At 52.6% G+C, this 18,697-nt stretch overlaps 9 protein-coding genes across 9 annotated transcripts; 6 read left to right on the top strand and 3 right to left on the bottom strand.

The window, feature by feature from the left end:
- Nucleotides 1-13: 13 nt before the first annotated feature.
- Nucleotides 14-1,566, bottom strand: NECHADRAFT_62225 (uncharacterized protein). The gene is made up of 6 exons (XM_003044853.1): nucleotides 1,539-1,566; nucleotides 1,377-1,465; nucleotides 1,276-1,289; nucleotides 1,119-1,172; nucleotides 407-1,063; nucleotides 14-358 (listed from the first exon to the last, which is right to left on the bottom strand). Exons 2-6 carry the CDS (start codon nucleotides 1,453-1,455, stop codon nucleotides 329-331), a joined length of 834 nt encoding a protein of 277 aa, XP_003044899.1. The 5' UTR covers nucleotides 1,456-1,465; nucleotides 1,539-1,566; the 3' UTR covers nucleotides 14-328.
- Nucleotides 1,567-1,882: 316 nt separating this feature from the next.
- On the top strand, nucleotides 1,883-2,704 carry NECHADRAFT_94607 (uncharacterized protein; the record flags this gene model as incomplete). Its single annotated transcript, XM_003045261.1, has 2 exons — nucleotides 1,883-2,122; nucleotides 2,348-2,704. The coding sequence occupies 2 exons, from the start codon at nucleotides 1,883-1,885 to the stop codon at nucleotides 2,702-2,704; spliced, it is 597 nt and encodes a 198-aa protein (XP_003045307.1).
- Nucleotides 2,705-3,030: 326 nt separating this feature from the next.
- NECHADRAFT_62223 (uncharacterized protein) lies at nucleotides 3,031-4,053 on the top strand. Its single transcript, XM_003045260.1, has 3 exons — nucleotides 3,031-3,095; nucleotides 3,154-3,194; nucleotides 3,275-4,053. The coding sequence occupies exons 1-3, from the start codon at nucleotides 3,057-3,059 to the stop codon at nucleotides 3,900-3,902; spliced, it is 708 nt and encodes a 235-aa protein (XP_003045306.1). The 5' UTR covers nucleotides 3,031-3,056; the 3' UTR covers nucleotides 3,903-4,053.
- Nucleotides 4,054-4,400: 347 nt separating this feature from the next.
- On the top strand, nucleotides 4,401-5,712 carry NECHADRAFT_43562 (tryptophan--tRNA ligase; the record flags this gene model as incomplete). The annotated part of the gene is made up of 5 exons (XM_003045259.1): nucleotides 4,401-4,673; nucleotides 4,797-4,844; nucleotides 4,910-5,045; nucleotides 5,096-5,212; nucleotides 5,258-5,712. 5 exons carry the CDS (start codon nucleotides 4,401-4,403, stop codon nucleotides 5,710-5,712), a joined length of 1,029 nt encoding a protein of 342 aa, XP_003045305.1.
- Nucleotides 5,713-5,894: 182 nt separating this feature from the next.
- Nucleotides 5,895-9,291, bottom strand: NECHADRAFT_43042 (uncharacterized protein; the record flags this gene model as incomplete). Its single annotated transcript, XM_003044852.1, has 8 exons — nucleotides 5,895-5,979; nucleotides 6,034-6,314; nucleotides 6,366-6,550; nucleotides 6,604-8,374; nucleotides 8,422-8,542; nucleotides 8,591-8,932; nucleotides 8,985-9,166; nucleotides 9,247-9,291. The coding sequence occupies 8 exons, from the start codon at nucleotides 9,289-9,291 to the stop codon at nucleotides 5,895-5,897; spliced, it is 3,012 nt and encodes a 1,003-aa protein (XP_003044898.1).
- A 1,630-nt stretch (nucleotides 9,292-10,921) lies between these two features.
- NECHADRAFT_70478 (uncharacterized protein) lies at nucleotides 10,922-13,286 on the top strand. Its single transcript, XM_003045258.1, has 5 exons — nucleotides 10,922-10,968; nucleotides 11,032-11,197; nucleotides 11,263-12,355; nucleotides 12,466-12,727; nucleotides 12,780-13,286. Exons 2-5 carry the CDS (start codon nucleotides 11,122-11,124, stop codon nucleotides 13,206-13,208), a joined length of 1,860 nt encoding a protein of 619 aa, XP_003045304.1. The 5' UTR covers nucleotides 10,922-10,968; nucleotides 11,032-11,121; the 3' UTR covers nucleotides 13,209-13,286.
- A 951-nt stretch (nucleotides 13,287-14,237) lies between these two features.
- On the bottom strand, nucleotides 14,238-14,646 carry HTR2102 (uncharacterized protein; the record flags this gene model as incomplete). The annotated part of the gene is made up of 2 exons (XM_003044851.1): nucleotides 14,238-14,453; nucleotides 14,509-14,646. Coding segments are annotated over 2 exons (354 nt in total), but the record flags the coding sequence as incomplete, so codon positions are not given.
- Nucleotides 14,647-15,583: 937 nt separating this feature from the next.
- NECHADRAFT_43283 (uncharacterized protein) lies at nucleotides 15,584-16,423 on the top strand (the record flags this gene model as incomplete). Its single annotated transcript, XM_003045257.1, has 2 exons — nucleotides 15,584-15,748; nucleotides 15,866-16,423. 2 exons carry the CDS (start codon nucleotides 15,584-15,586, stop codon nucleotides 16,421-16,423), a joined length of 723 nt encoding a protein of 240 aa, XP_003045303.1.
- Nucleotides 16,424-17,093: 670 nt separating this feature from the next.
- NECHADRAFT_70472 (uncharacterized protein) lies at nucleotides 17,094-18,336 on the top strand. Its single transcript, XM_003045256.1, has 3 exons — nucleotides 17,094-17,184; nucleotides 17,233-17,604; nucleotides 17,658-18,336. The coding sequence occupies exons 1-3, from the start codon at nucleotides 17,155-17,157 to the stop codon at nucleotides 17,784-17,786; spliced, it is 531 nt and encodes a 176-aa protein (XP_003045302.1). The 5' UTR covers nucleotides 17,094-17,154; the 3' UTR covers nucleotides 17,787-18,336.
- Nucleotides 18,337-18,697: the final 361 nt, after the last annotated feature.

Below are 18,697 nucleotides of genomic sequence, written 5' to 3'. Positions count from 1 at the left end.
AACAAGCATGTAGTACCACGAATGTATAAATGCAAAACAATTCAGCCTCTGCCATCCCACTACCGGGTCGGCTGCTGAAAGTCTTTGTTGTTCAATTGCAATGAGCGAGTGTTTCTTACTGTAATGTGCAGTCCACCAGGTCTACCTGGGAAGCTAATTGTGTTTGCATATAAAGCATAAATTCCGTTACGCCAGACATCCTTTCCATCGTGAACCCTGAGCCGGGCCGAGCGATTGCTCAAATTTGTACACCCAAGTATCATTGCCTCATTTCCTTTCCTCTAAGGATCAAGCGCTTGAGATAGGGACGCATAACATGTTTGAGTGTTTACTCAAACTCTTCCGAGGACATGGGAGCCTGCGCCTTGTTAGTGACGAACAGTAAACTCGAGACTGGAGATCATACCTGCTGGGGAGGCATGGCCGAGTATGGATACATTCCCTCCATCTCTCCGTACATGCCTGGGGGCTGGGTCTGTCCGTAGGCGGCCTGAGGAGCTGGGACAGCCTGACCCGGGTACATGTTAGGCTGGTTGCGGTAGTCCTGCTCAGTAAGACCGTGTCCGCTCATGTAGTCGGGAGCACCCATGGGATGAGGCTGGTTAGGAGCCTGGGGCATGTTGGCGTGCTGGCCGGGCATCTGTCCTTGGCCGGGAGCGGCGGGAACAGCCTGGGGAGCGGCAGCTGTCTGGGTAGTCCGCTTCGCGTGAGAGGAAGCCTCCTCGCGGGGCACAATGTCGATGAGGAAGTCGAACATGTCGGACTTGGCTAGGGCGGACGCGATATCGGAGCGCTGCAGAGTGCGGCGCTTGTTCTCCTCGGCGTGGATCCAGGCGCGCATGGTGAGCTCGGTGATGAAGATGTCGCAACCCTTGGCAAAGAGGATGGGAGCCTCAGCGGAGATCATCTTGACCTCGGGGTCAGCCTTCATGACCTTCTTGATGCGCGCCAGCGGGAGCTGGTGGATCTTGTAGTCGTGGGTGTCATTCTCGAGGTGCGAGATGGTATGCTGCCAGTAGGTGGTCAGGATGTCCTTGTACTGGCCGGTGAGACCCTGATGAGCCTGCAATCGTTGCGTGGTCAGCTTTGCGCGCGCTTGGAGACGGTATGCGACATACATTGGCCCAAGGTCCGGTGTACAGCTCCGAGGGCGCGAAACCCTGGGATGCAAGCTATAGAAGGACAAGCTGTCAGCGCATGGAATTGGAGCTATCGCGAGACGCGGCGAGGTACGCGCGCGATCGTGAATCGAAGGGGAATCTAAGCTAGACGTACAGCAGCACATGCGCCTGCGCGTCACGACAAGGTCAGCCATCTAAAGACGCGGTCAAGAGGGAGGGGCTCCATGTTTATTCGCCGGCGCGCGTTTGACTTACTATAGTGACCGCCCTGACTGGGGTCGTAGACAGGGCGTTGGCGATTCTGCTGAGCGCCTTGGGGGTTCTGAGGATCCATTTTTATGAAGCTGTTTTGAACTGGTAAGTAAACGAGAAAAAAACACTTGGACACGACCTGGGGGGGGGATTTGGTGTTGGTACCTAAACAAACAGCTGAGACGGTGGTTGGGGTTGGCGGAGGGCGATGAGCCATGACGATTGGGCGTCAGAAGGTTGGAGTGATGGGGCGCCAACATGGTAAGCGGGCCTTGGAAGGGGGGACAAATTAGTGTGGGCACTGATACGGCTGCGTTGACTGTCTGGATGGCTCTAATTATGTCACCCATGCTGCTCCGAATGTGGCTGGTGCATCACCGCCCGTGCCACACTTCCCTTCTCCACCAACCTCCGTCTCCATATTTTTTTTTCTGCCGTCAACTATTTCTTGCGCCAGCCTTCTCTCCTCGACCTGCTTCCTTTCTTTCCCTCTTGGTCGACAGCAGATCATGACAGACATCTTGGATGCTCAGGTCGATGAACTGCTGCGCAAGGCTGAGCAGCGCCTGAGAGATGGCCCTGCTGCGTCTGCCGACCTCGTCCCGGCTGCTGCTCGGGGGGTGAAGCCCGACACAGTCAAGGTCGTGCAGCAGCCTGCCAGCGAGAGCAGCAGCAGCAGCAGCAAGAAGAACGACCTGTCTGTTCGAGCACCCCCTCAGCCGCAAGCGGGACTGATGTCAAAGGAAAAGGTAAGATTCCTACTTCTCTCTACTCCCTTCCACTCTTGCGCTTCATGATGAAAGTAAATCCCAAATTTTCTCTTGACATGGGACAGTATCCGTTTTGGATCAAAGGACCGTGACCACATGATATCTTATTTCATAGTTACTCTGACATTTACCTGGCGCAAACAATTGGCAATCACACGAGGACACCTCTTCAGAACCTCCAAGCTAACATGTTTTTGCGATTAGACCACCGCCGGAGCCAACTGGTTCGACCTCCCAAAGACGGTCCTCACCCCCGAGTTCAAGCGGGACTGGCAGCTCCTCCGCATGCGAGGCATCCTGGACCCCAAGCACCAGAAGAAGGCCCTCCGCGCGAGCGCCCCCGAGTATTCCCAGGTCGGCGAGATCATCGCCGGACCCACCGAGTTCTACAGCGCCAGGTTGACGCGCAAGGAGAGGAAGGCGACCATGATGGAGGAGGTTATGAGCACCTATGACAAGGACAAGTTCACCACAAAGTACGCTGGCATTCAGAAGCAAAAGACCAGCGGAAAGAAGGCATTTTACAAGAAGCTAGTGGCTCAGCGCCGTAAACGTAATTAAAACTTCAAGATCAAAAAAATCTTCGAAACCACTCGTGTGCATCTGGCCCAGACGTGAGATGTTGTCTTCAGGCTCTTTCAGTGCCGGACACAGTGACACGCAGTGATCTCAATGCCATCCCCTAAACATCATGTCGCCTTGTCCATCTTTGTAGAACAGACTCGCCTTCAAGGACTTGTCCAGACTTTGCAGCAAATCTCGAACTTTTCGTTCCTAAACGCGCGCTTAAGCGCGTGTGTCGGTTGTGTGCGGTTGTGGTCCGTGCGCAAAAGTTCACCCGACGTTTTCAAGGTCGGTTACATCTCGAACCAAATCTCGAGCCTCACATCATCGACGCCTAGGGACCGGCAAGATGATGCGCCAAAGTCTTAGACCCTTACGGGTCCTCTCGGTAAGCCTCAAAATATGTCGTGAGAAGTCAATTGGCACATATACTAACGCTCAAGCAGGCCGAAGTGCCATGGATCGCCCGCCGAACGAAGGCCTCACTGTACGTCTACCGAATCGAATACTCCGTTCCTCGAACCGAAACCTCGCATTCTCCGAGCCCACGCTGATAAATACATATAGAGCAAAACCTGGAGATCTTGTCCCCAACAAGATTGAGAACCAGACCCCCGTGGAACCACGATACCCGCGATCCCTCGAGGCCCTGCACCTCAAGCCTCTGAAGCGAGAGGCCGAGCACGGAATCCCCTCATGCGACCTTCAGCTTCGCTCCTACAGCGTCCAGCCCCTCGAGTTCTTTTCCGACTTTGCCCTTCGAGCGGCCTACTACCTCGGCCTCCCCGCCTACGGACCCGTCCCCCTCCCCCGCATCACGGAGCGCTGGACAGTCCCGCGAAGCAACTTCATCTTCAAGAAGTCGCAGGAGAACTTTGAGCGAAAGACCCTCCGAAGACTAATCCAGATCCGCGACGGAAACCCGGAGACGGTGCAGATCTGGCTCGCCTACCTGCGCAAGCACCAATACTACGGCGTGGGTATGAAGGCCAACGTGTGGGAGTTTAGCGAGCTCGGCGTCGGCAAGAAGATGGATGCCCTGCCTGAGGCGGATCAGGGACAGATCGAGGCCAAGTGGGCGCATCTCGGACAGACAAAGACGATTGGTACGGTAGAGAAGGTTGAGGAGCTGCTCAGCCAGAGGCGATTCCGGGAGGCGGCGGGCTTGAGGGTGCCGCCTACAACGGAGTCATAAAAGAGAGGGAGGGTTATGATGTCCTTGCTGCTCCGGGAAGAGTGGCCATCTTTGCCGGAGGGGAGGGAGCAATGTTTGGATGTGATGTACAATAGGCCATAGAAGGCTTGAACCATGTAAAATCAACAATTGGCAAAGATGAATTGTAAACAACTTGACTGTGTAGATCAACTCCCAGAAGCTCCTCGTAAAGTCCTGGGGTGGTTGCTGTAAGTGTCTGATTCTGTCTGACCAAGCGTGACAACAGAAGGGTTTCAACCACGACTATACCAGCCATGCGAGGAATTAAACTAAACTATATTTGAATTGCCTTGTTTCGATCAATATGTCTGTTAGTCCAAGATAGCAATCCTCCTTGAATGGTTTTGTGACTCGAATGTCATAGTCGGCATACACCCCGCTAAGTGCATACAAACTTGATCTCAACAACCTCACCCCAGTTCCCCATCACTCACACCCCCAATCCCCTCCCCCTCAACCGATCTCGCCCTAAAAACAATGCCAAAAGTAAATCCCAGGGTGATATTCTCAGGCATCCAGCCCACGGGCGTGCCACACCTCGGCAACTACGTCGGCGCCCTCCGGCAGTGGGTACAACTCCAGCGCAGCGAGGAAGCGAGCACAAAGCTCATCTACTCGGTCGTGGACCTGCACGCCATCACCATGCCTCAGCCTCCGGAACAGCTGAGGAGTAGGAAGAGAGAGGCATTGGCTGCATTGCTGGCTATTGGGATTGATCCGGAGAGGGCGACGTTGTTTTACCAGTCTTCGGTGAGTTGCGGAATCTGTTGCTTCGTGTTAGAGGGCCATTGAGAGTTTAGACTCTTGGCTATGCTGAAACTCAATCCCCTAAAGTATCGCTGGTGTTTGATTCCTTATTAACCGAGTGTATAGGTCCCAGCACACTCAGAGCTCATGTGGATTCTCAGCTGTACAGCCTCTGTAGGATATCTCTCTCGAATGACACAGTGGAAGGTATAAAACATCATCTTGTATATCCAACAAAGACTAACAAGTCCAAGAGCAAGTTGAACCTTGACCAAAAGTCATCTATCGAGGATCGACAAGCTGGATCCCGCCTCAAGCTCGGCCTCTTCTCATACCCAGTCCTCCAGGCCGCAGACATTCTCGTCCACAGGTACTGTTATTATACGAGGCTATCTTGAACTTGACCACTAACACGTTCTCTAGAGCAACTCATGTACCTGTTGGTCATGATCAGCAGCAGCACCTAGAGTTTGCCCGTGAATGTGCCACAAACTTCAACCACGCCTACGGGAACCATCTCGTTGCCCCCCAAACCCTCATCCGTAAGTTCTCGGCACTGCTGTCTGCCCAATACTCACCATATATAGCCCCTGTCCACCGCGTCATGTCTTTGACAGACCCAACCTCAAAAATGTCCAAGTCTCACAAGGCTGAGAAGTCACGGATCGTTATCACCGATGCGCCCAAGGACATCAAGGCCAAGATTTCTTCTGCAAAGACGGACTCGATCCCAGGTATCTCATATGATCCTGCTACTAGGCCGGGCATCTCCAACCTGCTGGATATCCTATCCATATTCGACGCCGAAGGGAGACAGGCGGCGCAGCTGGCTGAGGCTTACAGTGATCTCAGCCCCAAACAGCTCAAGGAGATGGTATCAGATGCCGTTGTTACCGGGTTGGACGGCATCCATGATCGTTACCTCGAGCTGGTGGGTAAGGGAGACGAGTATCTCGACAGCATCGAGGCAGTAGGCGCCCGCAAGGCACGAGAGAGCGCCGAAGAGACGATGCAGCTGGTCCGAGGAGCCATTGGATTCTAAGAGCCACGACGACTTTTATTCTGTACACTACACCACGACTCCTACATTGTACTCCTCCACGCCATAGAAAGATGGTGCTGTAAGAATAGAGCTCGTGTACGAGCAATGCCAAGATAGATGAACCACATACTCCCCGACTTTGGTACTTTTGTCTTCCAACTAAACTTCCTTGACTCCACGCCTTATGAAGCATAAGCAAAGCTAGATCCTTTTGCCGATAGCCAAAACTCCCTCACAACCTGATTCGTTGCCCTAGCTCCTCTAAGACTTCATATCCACTCATTAGCTGCAATCCGACGCCAGAGGTGCACATCAACTTACCTGATGACCTTCTTCAAGAACATCGACTTCTCCTGGGGTGTGATCCGAGTGCTGGGAAACGACTCGTGTCCCAGACCGGCCTCGAGCCAGCTCTTGGCCATGGGGCAACGAACAACAAGCTTCTTCAGGGGCTCGCTCAGCTTATCAAGTTCGCTCCTGGAAGCGTTGCCACCAATGTTTCTTGTGAGACTCTGAGCGAGGAGGGGACCGAGCATCTGCATGGCTTGCTGTGCGATGTCGTTCAATTCTTGCGAATCACACTTGAGGTCGACAAAAACGGCCTATTCATGTTAGTTGTGCAGTTACACAGTGATAGTCGGGGGATTGTATACCCAAAATACTGCTGCGCTAGCCTTTGGCAGCGGCTCCTTTCCATCCAGCACTTGAAGAGTAAAGAGGAAGAAGAACTCGGCGGCGTTTTGAGGTTCTAGCCGAAGAAGGATGACAGGACTCTTGGAGAGCAATCGAGTTACGAATTCGATTCCGTTTTGAGAAAGCTCCGGGTCGGCTTCTGGGTCTATCAAGTGATTCATATTAGTTGAAGTCGTTGCCATGTATAAGTGAACTTACTGGGGAGTTGTTTGAGGAGTCCCACAACCCAGAGAAGAACAGAGTTGAGCATCGCGTGCTGACTCTGAAGTCCATCGTGCTCTAAGGAACTAACAAACGAGCAAGCGGTGCTGACGAGCAAACCGACCCTTGGTGTCTCGAGTCCCTGGTTTGTCAAGTATTGTGCAACGCTGTGAGGCGGTAGCACAAACGGACCAGGCTCTACCTCAGAGAAGCCACTGCGCAGCACGGTGCAGATGATCTCGACAACCTCTCCACTAGTGTTAAAGGCCCTTTGAATCTGACCGATCATAGTCATGATGCTCTCCTGGAGGTGAGATAGCTGTGGATCAGCCTTACTTGCCCTGGCCTGCTCACCATCCAAATCAACTGACACGTCAGGAGCCTGAAGCCCCCTGCCAATACTAGCAAGACATCTCAAAGCCTTCAAGGCCGTGTGGAGTGCAGGGCTCTCATCGGAGGCAGCATATGAGCAAGTAGGTGGCACGAAACAGGGGGCAACTCCAGAATCAGGAGAGTGTAGCAGCTCCAGTGAACGTTGCACGTCAGCCTGGACGAAGCTCAGGAGTCGAGCACAAGATGAATATCTCGAGTTCGAGTCGGGAATCGCCTGAATGACCGACGCAATGCCACCGGAAATTTTCTCACTAGCTCCGCAGTCAAGCCGACCCCCGGAGACGAGGTTCTGGTACTCGTTGAGGAAGCCATCAGCCTCGGTGTGAAGGTGACCTCGACAGGAGGAGCAAAGCCTGTAGATAGACTTTGCCGCAGCACTCGCCATGGGATGTTCTCCGACAACGACGAAAAGCAGGTTGAGAGCAGGGGGCAGATGCGAAATGTTTCGCTCGAAATATTCCGTATAGTGCTCGATCAAGGCAACACAGGTCTGCCGTGCCTTAGGTGGAATGTCTGCTTGACCGGGGCGCAATGCTGAGAACAGGGGAGATGTAAAGACGGATGCAAGAGCGCCATCGCAGCGAGTATCCTCGCCAACACAGTCAGCGAGTCCACCGAGGCAAAAGGCGGCAGCCTCCAGTTGAAGCCAGGATGAGCTTGACAGAGCCTTGAGTACCAGATCCGCGAATGTCACCAAGAGCTGTGGTCCTGCCAGGGAATAGACAGACTGAAGGAGATCAATAACATCTTTCCGGGCATCGTTGAAGCCGATCCTCTCGTTGGAGTCCCAAGAGACAAATTCTTCATGAGGCGGGTAGACCACCTTCTGCCATGCATTGGACACAGCCTGAAGGACATGGGAGAGGGCCTGGGGAACCCATGTATTAGCTGCTCCTTCGTCCGAGTACATGGAGTCAGTCATTGTTTCTGCATATGTAGACCAGAACTCTAGAGCAGGCATAAAGATCTTGTCCTCGGCAACCGGGTACCCCTGGGCAGCAAGGAGACCACACAGGTTGGACAGCAGGTTCTGACTTCGACGGTCGTTCAGCTGCATAAGCTTCTCTACCTTGGCATCACCGAAGGCGAGGAGAAGCTGACCGAACTGAACCGAGTCAAAGTCAAAATCCCCTTGCATGAGCGCTTGATAGCGGTTCTGGAACCAAGAGCTGTCAAAGAGTTCAGCCAAGTTCTCAATGTGGGCGTCGGTCAAGAACATGGAACAATTCGACAGCAAATCTACCATAAGCTCAACGGATGCATCGTAGAGCTCGTCTACTGTCAACGAGCTGATGACAGCTGTGACGAGTGGTCCGATGGGCTCTGAGAGTCTCGTGTCCCGAGATGAAACTCTTTGTGCGAACCAGACCCAGGACTAGATGATGTTAGCAAGCGACGGGGAAAGAAATATCTGCGGCTCACCTGAAGGCACTTGATCGAGTCTTGGTGGGCGGCTTGAGAGGTGGACTGGGGTGACATTCCACGGCTCATCAAGGCCACGGCAGCCGGTATGTTCTCCAGGATGGCATCGTATAGGCCCATGCTACTAAATGTCAGAAACAGAAGGCATACAAGGTAGTAGGGCACAAACTTGTTGGCAGAGTTCAAGTCGAACTTTGCAATATCCTCTAGTACGTTGCTCAGCACCCATAGTGCAGCTTGTGTCTGAGTAGAGTCAAGGCTCTCAATAAGGGCGGATGATCCGGGAGCATCATCAAGAGCATCTGGTCGTAACGGCTGACTGGATGCAAGACAGAGGCAGAGATGGTGGGTGAAGCGACGCCATACTCGGTGGAAGTGAAGGAAGAAGGTTGCAAGAGCCGAAGAGAGTTTTCTTATAACCAAGGGCCCTGTTCCATTCCGTAGTGAGTCCAAATACCATCCTATTAGAACTAGTAGGAGTTCAACTGCGTCGTCAGATGTGAGTGAGGAGCTAGAAGAAAGTCAGCGGATCAGAGGAGGTCCCGTCGGTGTCTTGGTCGTACCTCTCATTGTTGAGCTTGATGATGATGGTGAGAGCACCAAAGAACTTGACCTTCTCGTCAGACCTCCCTAGCAAGTCTCGGGCTATCCCCCAAGCTTGAGGTGAGCTTTGTAACCGGGACAAAGTTGCTTGCGTTCGTGCAATGGTCTCTGGAGAGTTTGGCTGGTAGAGTGAGAGGATGAGCTACAACCGTGTTAGCACTGTATCCTACATTCGGCCCTTGAGAACTAGAAATCTGTTATCCAATTAGGATCGAGACTTACGGCTTCCACCTCCGGTATAGAGGTGGGGAGTGGTTGCTCCTCCATGATCTGGAGATGCAGTAGAGCGAGGGGGCTGTTTGAAGACGAGTTCTTCTAAGAAGGACCTTGCCGGCAAGTTGGCAAGGACGGTAGCTCGGGATTAAAAGTGCCTAATAAATATATTTAGTTAGAAAACTCTTTTGCTGCATATGCTTTCTGTGAGAACACTCAGGGCTCATCCTACCTAATGGCAGTTTACGAGGACTCAATGTGGTGTCCCAAGGCTTTGGCTTTTGTGCTTCTATTCATGCCTATCAATCCATGTCAGCTGATTCCTAGGAGTACTGCATAGTGTGAAAGTGAGAATGACCTTGCCGGTGAGCGCTTTGTAACACCAAACAAAACCTCTTCGTCCCGACTTTTTTCTCCATGCACGTTAATGCGGGTGAACAAAGGAGACCACAGAAGCAAGCAATACTTACCAATTGCCGTCAACTCTATATTTGCTTGCACAGGAAACTCGTGTAAAGCGTGGATAGTTGAGGATAAGATCCGCGGTCTCTATTTGGGGGTAGAGAATGGGGGTTGTTGGGGTGGCTGCACAGGTCCTTTGAGGAAAATCTGGCGCAAATAGGAAGCTAGTGTGGTCCAGACGGGTATCATAAGACGTCCTAGACAGTTGAACTCGAAATGTCTAAAGACCAGTAATTCCGGGAGAAAGGCAGAGAGTGGCAGTTGGCAAAGCCGGCGAATCTCAAGCAGTGGTGAGATATTCAGAATGGAACCCAAGGTGTTGAAAGACACGGGTACCTGGCTCCCAAATGTGGGTACCTATCGGCCCTGTCACGGTACGAAAAGGTATTGGTGAATTATGCGGATCCGACAAAGTACCCGGCGTCAAGGTCACTGTACCGACGTTGGAGATTCAATGTCGCCAGAAGCACTCCACTTGAGAGCTGCAATGGAGCTGTTCTTTCAGTGGTTGATGGCCTCAATGCTGGGGCATCTCGTTCCAGTCGAGTTTGTAGATATGGGGGTCACTCCCGGCTTGCCTCGGGTTGCGGCCATTCCAAAGATCCGCTCTTGCCCCTCAACCCCTCCACATCCCACATCTTGACGCCCACGCCAGTTGCCCGCCCGTGCATCATCGTCAAGTGTCTCGTGAGGCTTGACGACCCTACTTCTTTCATCATTTCGTGGATGGAATCTAATGCTTGACTGGCCTTGACGACTACCTGCTCACCTCTCATCTCGCATCTCTATTGTTAATCATATTGAAATCTACTCGAATTTTGCATCTAAACCCATTTGCTCATCAAGGTATGACCCTGTCTGCATTCAATATTGAAGCATGCAACTCTCCCAAGCAATGACTCCATTCCCATCTGCCCTGCCCTGCCCCTCATCCCTGGACCTCCCTCACCATCTTGTGCCACGCAACACAGCGCATTTGTGTGACCTGACTCTTGCTTCTCCCTCCCCAATTTGCATTTTTGCCCATTGCTTCCTGCCTTTTTATTTCAATCTCAACACATTCGCCCCGTCTTCCTTCCCGCCCACATTCCGCATCAGTTGATCGTGACTTGCCACTCTCGACTTGCCTCACCTTGACTTGACCTTGCCTCACTTTCAACCTCATCCCGATACCATATTTCAACTGATTCCCAGTTCGAGAGCAACTTCTAAAAACCCAACCAGTTTTCATATTTCGAGAACATCGTTCCTCAACCTGTAATCGTTCCGGTTCGAGTGATTCTCCTCCCTGGCGTTTGCGTTGCGTGCGTCTGATAGTCAATGCTACTCCAGTCCACGACCTCGCTCCTTCGTTCAACAGCACCACGGCGATTGGCCTCATTATCACTCCTCTCTGACCGTCGCTTTCTTTCCTCCAAAGCAATGGCAAAGATCGACACTACCTCCAGGCTCACCAGCCTGCGGGGTTTCATGAAGGAGCGCAATGTTCAAGTTTATAGTGAGTTTTCCCTATCAAAATATGTTTTTATTCATTGGCAAGACGGCATGACTGACACCCCCCAGTTATCCCCTCCGAAGACAGTCACTCTTCTGAATACATTGCAGACTGCGATGCCCGGCGCGAGCACATCTCAGGCTTCACAGGCTCGGCTGGCTGTGCAGTTGTCACACTCGAGACCGCCGCACTCGCCACTGATGGACGCTACTTTAACCAGGCTGCGGCGCAGCTTGACAGCAACTGGACCCTTCTCAAGCAGGGTCTTCAAGACGTCCCCACCTGGCAAGAATGGTCCGCCGAGCAGTCCTCAGGGGGTAAGAATGTAGGAGTCGATCCATCCCTCATCTCTGGAGCCACCGCCAAGAACCTCGCCGAAAAGATCCGCAAAAGCGGCGGTGCTGAGCTGGTCCCCATCGAAGGAAACCTCGTTGATCTTGTCTGGGGAAAGGAACGTCCAGCCCGGCCTTCTGAGAAGGTTATTGTTCAACCCGATGAGCTAGCTGGAGAGTCTGTCACCAACAAACTTACAAAACTCCGTCAAGAGCTGGAGAAGAAGCGTTCGCCCGGTTTCCTCGTTTCCATGCTGGACGAAATTGCCTGGCTGTTCAACCTGCGTGGAAATGACATCCCCTTCAACCCCGTCTTCTTTTCCTACGCCATCGTCACTCCTGATGTTGCCACCCTTTACATTGACGACTCGAAGCTGGATGACAAGTGCCGTTCTCATCTCTCTGCTAACAAGGTTGAGATCAAACCCTACGATTCCATTCTGGATGATGCTCGCAAGCTTCACGCCTCAGTTAGTGAAAAGGGAAAGTCCGAGAACGCTGCCCCCACTGGAAACTTCCTCATCTCTAACAAGGGCTCATGGGCTTTGAAGCGGGCTCTTGGCGGTGACTCGTCGGTTGATGAGATTAGAAGCCCTGTCGGTGATGCCAAGGCTATCAAGAGCGAGGCTGAGCTCGTGGGCATGAGGGCCTGCCATGTGAGGGACGGCGCTGCGCTGATTCAGTACTTTGCCTGGCTTGAAGATCAACTCGTGAACAAAAAGGCCACTCTTGATGAAGTAGAAGCCGCTGACAAGCTCGAGGAGCTCCGCTCCCAAAAGAGCGACTTTGTCGGTCTTTCATTCCCAACCATTTCCTCCACTGGTGCCAAGTGAGTTCATGCCAAGCAACAATTCGCTGATGGACCAATGACTGTAGTCATTACATGACTTGGCTCTGTTTTTACTTGGGAGGCATTGTACTAACCAGTGCCCTCTGCAGTGCCGCAATTATTCACTACGGCCCTGAGCGTGGGAGCTGTGCCACCATCGACCCTGAGGCCATCTACCTCTGTGACTCGGGAGCCCAATATCACGACGGCACAACCGACACGACTCGGACGCTCCATTTTGGAACGCCCACTGAGGCTGAGAGAGAGGCATACACTCTAGTTTTGAAGGGTCACATTGCTCTGGACCAAGCAGTTTTCCCTAAGGGGACTACCGGCTTTGCGCTCGATGGATTGGCTCGTCAGCACCTCTGGGTAAGCACAGCAAGACGGTTGATATAAATGATAGCGCTGATACCCAGAACAGAAGAATGGCTTGGACTACAGACATGGCACCGGCCACGGAGTTGGATCATTCTTGAATGTCCACGAGGGTCCCATTGGCATCGGCACTAGAGTCCAGTTCGCAGAGGTGGCCCTCGCTCCAGGCAATGTGTTGTCCAACGAGCCCGGATACTACGAAGACGGAAAGTACGGTATTCGAATTGAGAATATCGTTGTCGTCAAGGAGATCAAGACCAAGCACAAGTTCGGGGACAAGCCCTTCCTGGGTTTCGAGCACGTAACCATGGTGCCGTACTGCCGGAACCTCATCGACACGAAGCTGCTCACGAGCGAAGAGAAGGAGTGGCTCAACGCTTACAATGCCAAGGTTGTGGACAAGACGCAGGGTTACTTTGAGGGCGACGACGTTACTCTTGCTTGGCTGAAGCGGGAGACGGCGCAAGTTGAGTGATGTTGAGGAGTCGATCCGAGCGACACTATAGACGTACAAACGCAGCCAAGATGAATGTTACAAGGAATGACGACGTCCACAATGGGTCCTTCTTGCTCCTGGCCCATAGGGCACTTCGGTTCAAGTACTTGTCGATGCCGAGAGTGCGGGTAATGTCCAGTCCGTAGCGGGAAGCGATCTAGCGGTGTCAGGGATTGTGGGCTGAGTGAACAAGTGGCGGTTGTTAAGCTTACATGGATAGACAAGGCGACCAAGCCTGTGAGGAGGGCGAGGGTTTTAGAGAAGAGGCCAACCAGGACACCAATTCCGAATCCTACAGTACATGTGAGCTTACGGCGTGTTGGGGGACAAGTTCCAAGGCAACGAACCTGCGACACTTCCGCTAGAGAGCTGGCGAACGGTATCTGGTGAGATATCCAGAGAAGGCTTTCGGCGTCGAGACGGACCAGTAGCCAACGTTGGAGCATCGCAGCGGATGACAGGACGAGTCGCAACGAAAGCTCCGACACAAGCAGCCGGGCCAACGCCAACAGTCATAGCCCGAAGGGCGACTCGTGAGTTGAATGTTCGATACATGGTCGTCCTGGTGAGTTTTGAACCTGGTTGAAAGGAATTGAGTTTATAGCAAGAGTGAAAGTGAGCTATGACAACCTGGAAGTCGGAGCTGGAGCTGTAGTCCGGCCGGCGGTCGACTTCATTACGTCAGTGACATTGAGCTAGCTGCACAAGCTCCCAGCCAATAGATGAGCAGCGTGGGGAGAACAAAAGAATGTGAGCTCCTCCTCCTGATGCGCCAAAGATACCTCGGCAACCGAATTGACTGGCAATGCTTTATTGCAGATATTACAGATCAAGATAAAAGCACTCATCCGCTCAAAGTGCTACAACCAATGCACTCAACATACCAAGCAAATCAACAGGAAACCACAAGCCCGTAGGTATTTGTCCTCGAGAGCGCCCAACGCCGTCCATGTCCCATCCTATCCCCTCTCCATTGTCGCATTACACCGTATCAGTTTTCGTCCCTTCTTAACCCAGACCTCCCCAGATACCGCGTATCCGTCTCGCCAACTGGATATCCTTCTGCATAATGGTCACGCGCTTCGCGTGGATGGCGCATAGGTTGGTGTCTTCGAACAGGTGCACCATGTAGGCCTCGGCAGCTTCTTGGAGGGCCATGATGGCTTGGCTTTGCCAGCGCATGCCTTCGCCTCGTGGTCGTACGGTCAAAGCGATTTCTCGAACCTGGGAGTGAAGGGTTAGTTTCAGGGGCGCAGTTCCAGGCACGAATGCCACTCACTAGGCGCGCAAAAGGTAGTTTTCGGAGGAGGAGCTTTGCATTGCTCTGGTAATGTCGGATTTCGCGAAGGGCGACAGTGCCAGGACGGTAGCGACGCTTTGCGCGAACGGGGACGGGATCGCCAGCTTGAATCTCTGTCAGCAAGTGTCTTGACGACGATTATAACCTTTCGTACCTTGAACATCGCTTGTCCGTGACGGTCGGCCTCGGCCCGCACCAGAAGCTCTCGAAGCTTTCTTCGGAGGCATTGTGAGGAGCGTGTAGGAGAAGGTCGGTCTTGGTTTGAAGCTCCAACAGCTTGTTGATCGAACACCGTAAAGGACCGGAAGCGAGTGGTAAAGTCTCGAGCAAAATACGAGTAGTTTCTGAAATTCGATCGCTCGAAACAAATAATTATTTGAGGTTTTATTGGGACAAAGAGAGAGTTGAAAGGAATGGAAACGAGTGTGTGCGATTCGCAAAGGTGGAAAGGACCAACCGCGTAAACTATGTAGGAAGGGGCGCGCGAGAGCGCGTGCTTCTCCCAGCCCCGCGATTTTCCAGTTTAATTGATTTCCCTTTCAGCCACTCACAGCGCACTAGCCACATAACTCCCCAGCCACCTTTTTTTAGAGAGCAAAAAAGGTACATCGGCCAAAGTACTCCGTACCTGCTGTGTTTGTCATTCCGGAGGTGGAGGTGAGGTGCCCCACGCTAAGACGGGATTGCCTCGAGCCCGCCGATGTCCCTGGATCCATCCATCGGTTGCCGGCGCCTGGATATCCCGCCTTACGTGTCTCATCCTCTATTCTGTCATCTTCCGCATATCGCATTCTCTCTCCAGCTTTGCATCATTCTTACCCGGAGAATTTCATGGACGCCTAATGTTTTTCCTCTGCACCTGAAATTCATGGTTCCTGTCTATCCCTTGCGTTAGCATCCACGGACGTTGTCCTCCAGCTCCGATCATCGCCTTTCGCTGTCCCACCTGCCCGCGCAGCAGCAGCAACACACCCTCTAGAAACGTCCTTGATACGAAAACTCTCCCCCTCCTCAACAACGTTTTTTCAAACGCTCGCCCCCAATGGATCAAGTCATGGATGGAGGCCGTCTGCCTCTTGAGGCGTGGTTTTGGGAAATGCCGACGTGTACTCGGTGGTGGACCACTGCGACTGTTCTGACAAGCGCCTTGGTTCAGTGCCAGATGGTGACACCTTTCCAACTCTTCTACAGCTTCCGCGCTGTATTTGTGAAATCACAGGTTAGTTTCAATCTTCTCTATGCAGTAGCTCCCTATCTATGTTGCTTCTCTCTTTATCCTTCGCTTCCCCGAGAGTTGGGTCCTCATATACTCTTGCTGACATATCCTCTTTTGTAGTATTGGCGGCTCTTGACAACATTCCTATACTTCGGCCCCTTTTCGCTCGATCTCCTCTTCCACGTCTACTTCCTCCAACGCTATGCACGACTTCTTGAAGAGTCATCCGGGCGTTCGCCCGCGCACTTCTCATGGCTGCTCCTCTATGCGATGGCTAGCCTAATCGCCTTGTCGCCACTCGTCTCGATGCCCTTCCTCGGCCACCCGCTCTCATCCACGCTCGTATACATCTGGTCCCGGCGGAATCCCGATACCAGACTTAGCTTTCTGGGTCTGCTCGTCTTTACCGCCCCGTACCTCCCGTGGGTGTTGATGGGCTTCAGCCTTGTCCTTCACGGCACTGTTCCCAAGGATGAGATCATGGGTGTTGTGATTGGACACGTCTGGTACTTTTTCAGCGACGTTTACCCCCCACTGCACAACGGTTCCCGTCCTCTGGACCCTCCAAGCTGGTGGAGGCGTCTGTTCGAGCCGCGTGCCCGTAACGACGTGGATGAGGGTACTGACAATGACATCTTGGTCGCTGGAGCGAGGGACGTGGCGCCCCGTGACTTGTGAGCCAGAGGCGACAAGGTTGACAAGGGTGGCATATGCAAGCACATTCACGGTGGCTCAATGGACCACATTGGCGTACATGCTCGCATTATTTCTATTCGGTTTGGCATTGAGGGTAGGCGTTATGATAGAGAGACCAGGACAGGAAACTCTTTTCATGGTAGGGGGATTGGGTTCATGGCGTTGGTGAATTGAAATGACACGGCTGCATTCGCCGTTTAGCGCTGATATACTGATTATTCAATGTCTATCTGTTATCGTGGTCTTGCAGCGATGATGTGAACGGGCGGGGCACAACACAGGTTATTGTATACCCAACAAGAATGCAGGCTCTTGGCGGCTGTTAGCTGTAGAGCCTCATAATAGCCTACTTTATATCACTAAATTGTAGCAGAGTCTAGAACTGCACTCCTGTCTGTATGCGGCCTGTGGCTGTGATGTCAGCGCAGCAAAGAAACCCTTGCAAAAGCGCTGACGTCGCTAGCTTTGCCGACATTCCAGGTTGACCCCGCCACCATGGAACCTTCGCTACCTGCCCGAACTGGGTCTTTGCGAATGGTACCCAAGTAAAAGGCCTGGCCTGGCCTGGCTGACCCCAATCGGAAGCTTGTAGCGAAAAAGACTTGACCTGCTGACGCGAGCCACTTGGCTTATACATATCACGGCATTTGCTCCCGGAACAGAACTCTTCTCTGTACAACATCCCCTCTTCAGACAATCCATCTACAGTCATTATGCGAGCCTACTTTTACGACGGTCTTCCTGTACGCGATCCCCTATACCAAAGCGAACAAAGCTAACAATCATTGCAGGGCGACCAACGCCTCCCCCACGACTCGGGCAAGCCCGTCAACGTCGACGACCTCCTCGCCATCGGCGTCTACTACTACCACCTCCCTGAGCTCGAGTCGGTCGACAACCTAGCCCGCGACCGAGGCTACAAGAACCGCGACGAGATCACCGTCTCTCCCAAGACCATGGGCGACGTCTACGAGTCAAAGGTCAAGATGTTCTTTGCTGAGCACCTGCACGAGGATGAGGAGATCCGCTACATCCGTGGTGGACGTGGATACTTTGACGTTCGCAGCAAGGACGACGATTGGGTTCGTGTTCTGCTTGAGAAGGATGACTTGCTCATTCTTCCTGCTGGCATCTACCACCGCTTCACCACCGACGAGACCAACGTACGTTCTCCAGACACTCTTGACCGATTCAGACACTCATTTGCTTGTGATAGTACGTCCACGCGATGCGCCTGTTCAAGGAGGATCCCAAGTGGACAGCCCTGAACCGCGGCCCCGAGGTGGACAACAACGGCCACCGGCAGGAATACGTCAAGACGTTCCTGGCTGAGCCTGCCCAGTGAGAGGCCCCACGTGGGAACCGAGCCAGCCTTTCATTCTTTTACGAGAAGACCAATCCCAGGCCAGTTTTTTTGGCAAACCCCGTCCAGATTATGAAAAAAAAAAAAAAAAGAGACATTTTTTGACTACTTCAACATCGTCATGTCTATACGATTACGAAGCCCTCAATCACTGAGGGGCTTTGCGCCATGATGGAGAGCGCACGGTTGGCGTGATTTGAAAGGTGTTTTACGTCATTTACAAGTGGTGTCAGAAGCGCAGGCCAATTTGCAAACAAAAAAGTACATGGTTTTGCAGCCAAGCAACATGAAACCACCTTTGAGGAAGACATTTCAAGATATTCTCCAGCTTGGATAACCATTCCTCAGGTTTCTTGCCGCGCCGTTTTTTGGATTCCGTTGGAGTCGAGACTTAGCGGGAGTTTTTGAAGATATCCAGTCTAGGTAGCCAACTATATCCTGTCTCTACCAGCCTCAAGGCTTTGATCCTTGGTCTTTCGATTATCGTGTGAATTAGAAGAGAACTGCTTGAGCAGCGGGCGTCAGTTATCTCATCATGGTCAGCAAGTAATCGGGCTCACGGCATTGGCCCTGCAATGCGGAGTTGCGGGGGACGGTCTAAGTGAAGCCGCCACAGGTGAGATAGGTGAGATGGGTGCTTATCATTCTAGACTGTAAGCAGATTTTGTATTCTGATGAACCCAGACTTTGTTGCCATCATCCTACTATTTCTTCCGGAGCCTTTCGGAGGTGGTCCCGGTCCGCCCGGTTTCGGGTCTTGATTCCAAGGACCGGGATGCCGGAGAGACGTGGACCGAACGTCGGCCGCCGATCAACTGGGCTGCAAGAACGAATCAAAAGCAATTATTTGTAGTTCAGAACGATAATGAACTCAATTAATGTTCCTGGTCATA

This window comes from Fusarium vanettenii (assembly GCF_000151355.1).
Source record: "Fusarium vanettenii 77-13-4 chromosome 6 genomic scaffold NECHAsca_20_chr6_4_0, whole genome shotgun sequence".
Lineage (NCBI taxonomy): Eukaryota > Fungi > Ascomycota > Sordariomycetes > Hypocreales > Nectriaceae > Fusarium > Fusarium vanettenii.
Note: the sequence above shows the minus strand (reverse complement) of the source record. Positions and strands in the feature narration are given on the sequence as shown.

What these genes read in the sequence shown, in the direction of transcription:
- NECHADRAFT_62225 (XM_003044853.1), bottom strand. Translation starts at nt 1,455, where the DNA reads ATGGATCCTCAGAACCCCCAAGGCGCTCAGCAGAATCGCCAACGCCCT. An exon ending in ACACCGGACCTTGGGCCAAT is followed by an intron (nt 1,064 to 1,118) that starts GTATGTCGCATA and finishes CAACGATTGCAG; the next exon opens with GCTCATCAGGGTCTCACCGG. An exon ending in CGGCCATGCCTCCCCAGCAG is followed by an intron (nt 359 to 406) that starts GTATGATCTCCA and finishes AACAAGGCGCAG; the next exon opens with GCTCCCATGTCCTCGGAAGA.
- NECHADRAFT_70478 (XM_003045258.1), top strand. Translation starts at nt 11,122, where the DNA reads ATGGCAAAGATCGACACTACCTCCAGGCTCACCAGCCTGCGGGGTTTC. An exon ending in ATTTCCTCCACTGGTGCCAA is followed by an intron (nt 12,356 to 12,465) that starts GTGAGTTCATGC and finishes TGCCCTCTGCAG; the next exon opens with TGCCGCAATTATTCACTACG. An exon ending in TGGCTCGTCAGCACCTCTGG is followed by an intron (nt 12,728 to 12,779) that starts GTAAGCACAGCA and finishes TACCCAGAACAG; the next exon opens with AAGAATGGCTTGGACTACAG.
- NECHADRAFT_70472 (XM_003045256.1), top strand. Translation starts at nt 17,155, where the DNA reads ATGCGAGCCTACTTTTACGACGGTCTTCCT. An exon ending in ACTTTTACGACGGTCTTCCT is followed by an intron (nt 17,185 to 17,232) that starts GTACGCGATCCC and finishes CAATCATTGCAG; the next exon opens with GGCGACCAACGCCTCCCCCA. An exon ending in TCACCACCGACGAGACCAAC is followed by an intron (nt 17,605 to 17,657) that starts GTACGTTCTCCA and finishes TGCTTGTGATAG; the next exon opens with TACGTCCACGCGATGCGCCT.
- NECHADRAFT_62223 (XM_003045260.1), top strand. Translation starts at nt 3,057, where the DNA reads ATGATGCGCCAAAGTCTTAGACCCTTACGGGTCCTCTCG. An exon ending in GACCCTTACGGGTCCTCTCG is followed by an intron (nt 3,096 to 3,153) that starts GTAAGCCTCAAA and finishes ACGCTCAAGCAG; the next exon opens with GCCGAAGTGCCATGGATCGC. An exon ending in CGCCGAACGAAGGCCTCACT is followed by an intron (nt 3,195 to 3,274) that starts GTACGTCTACCG and finishes AAATACATATAG; the next exon opens with AGCAAAACCTGGAGATCTTG.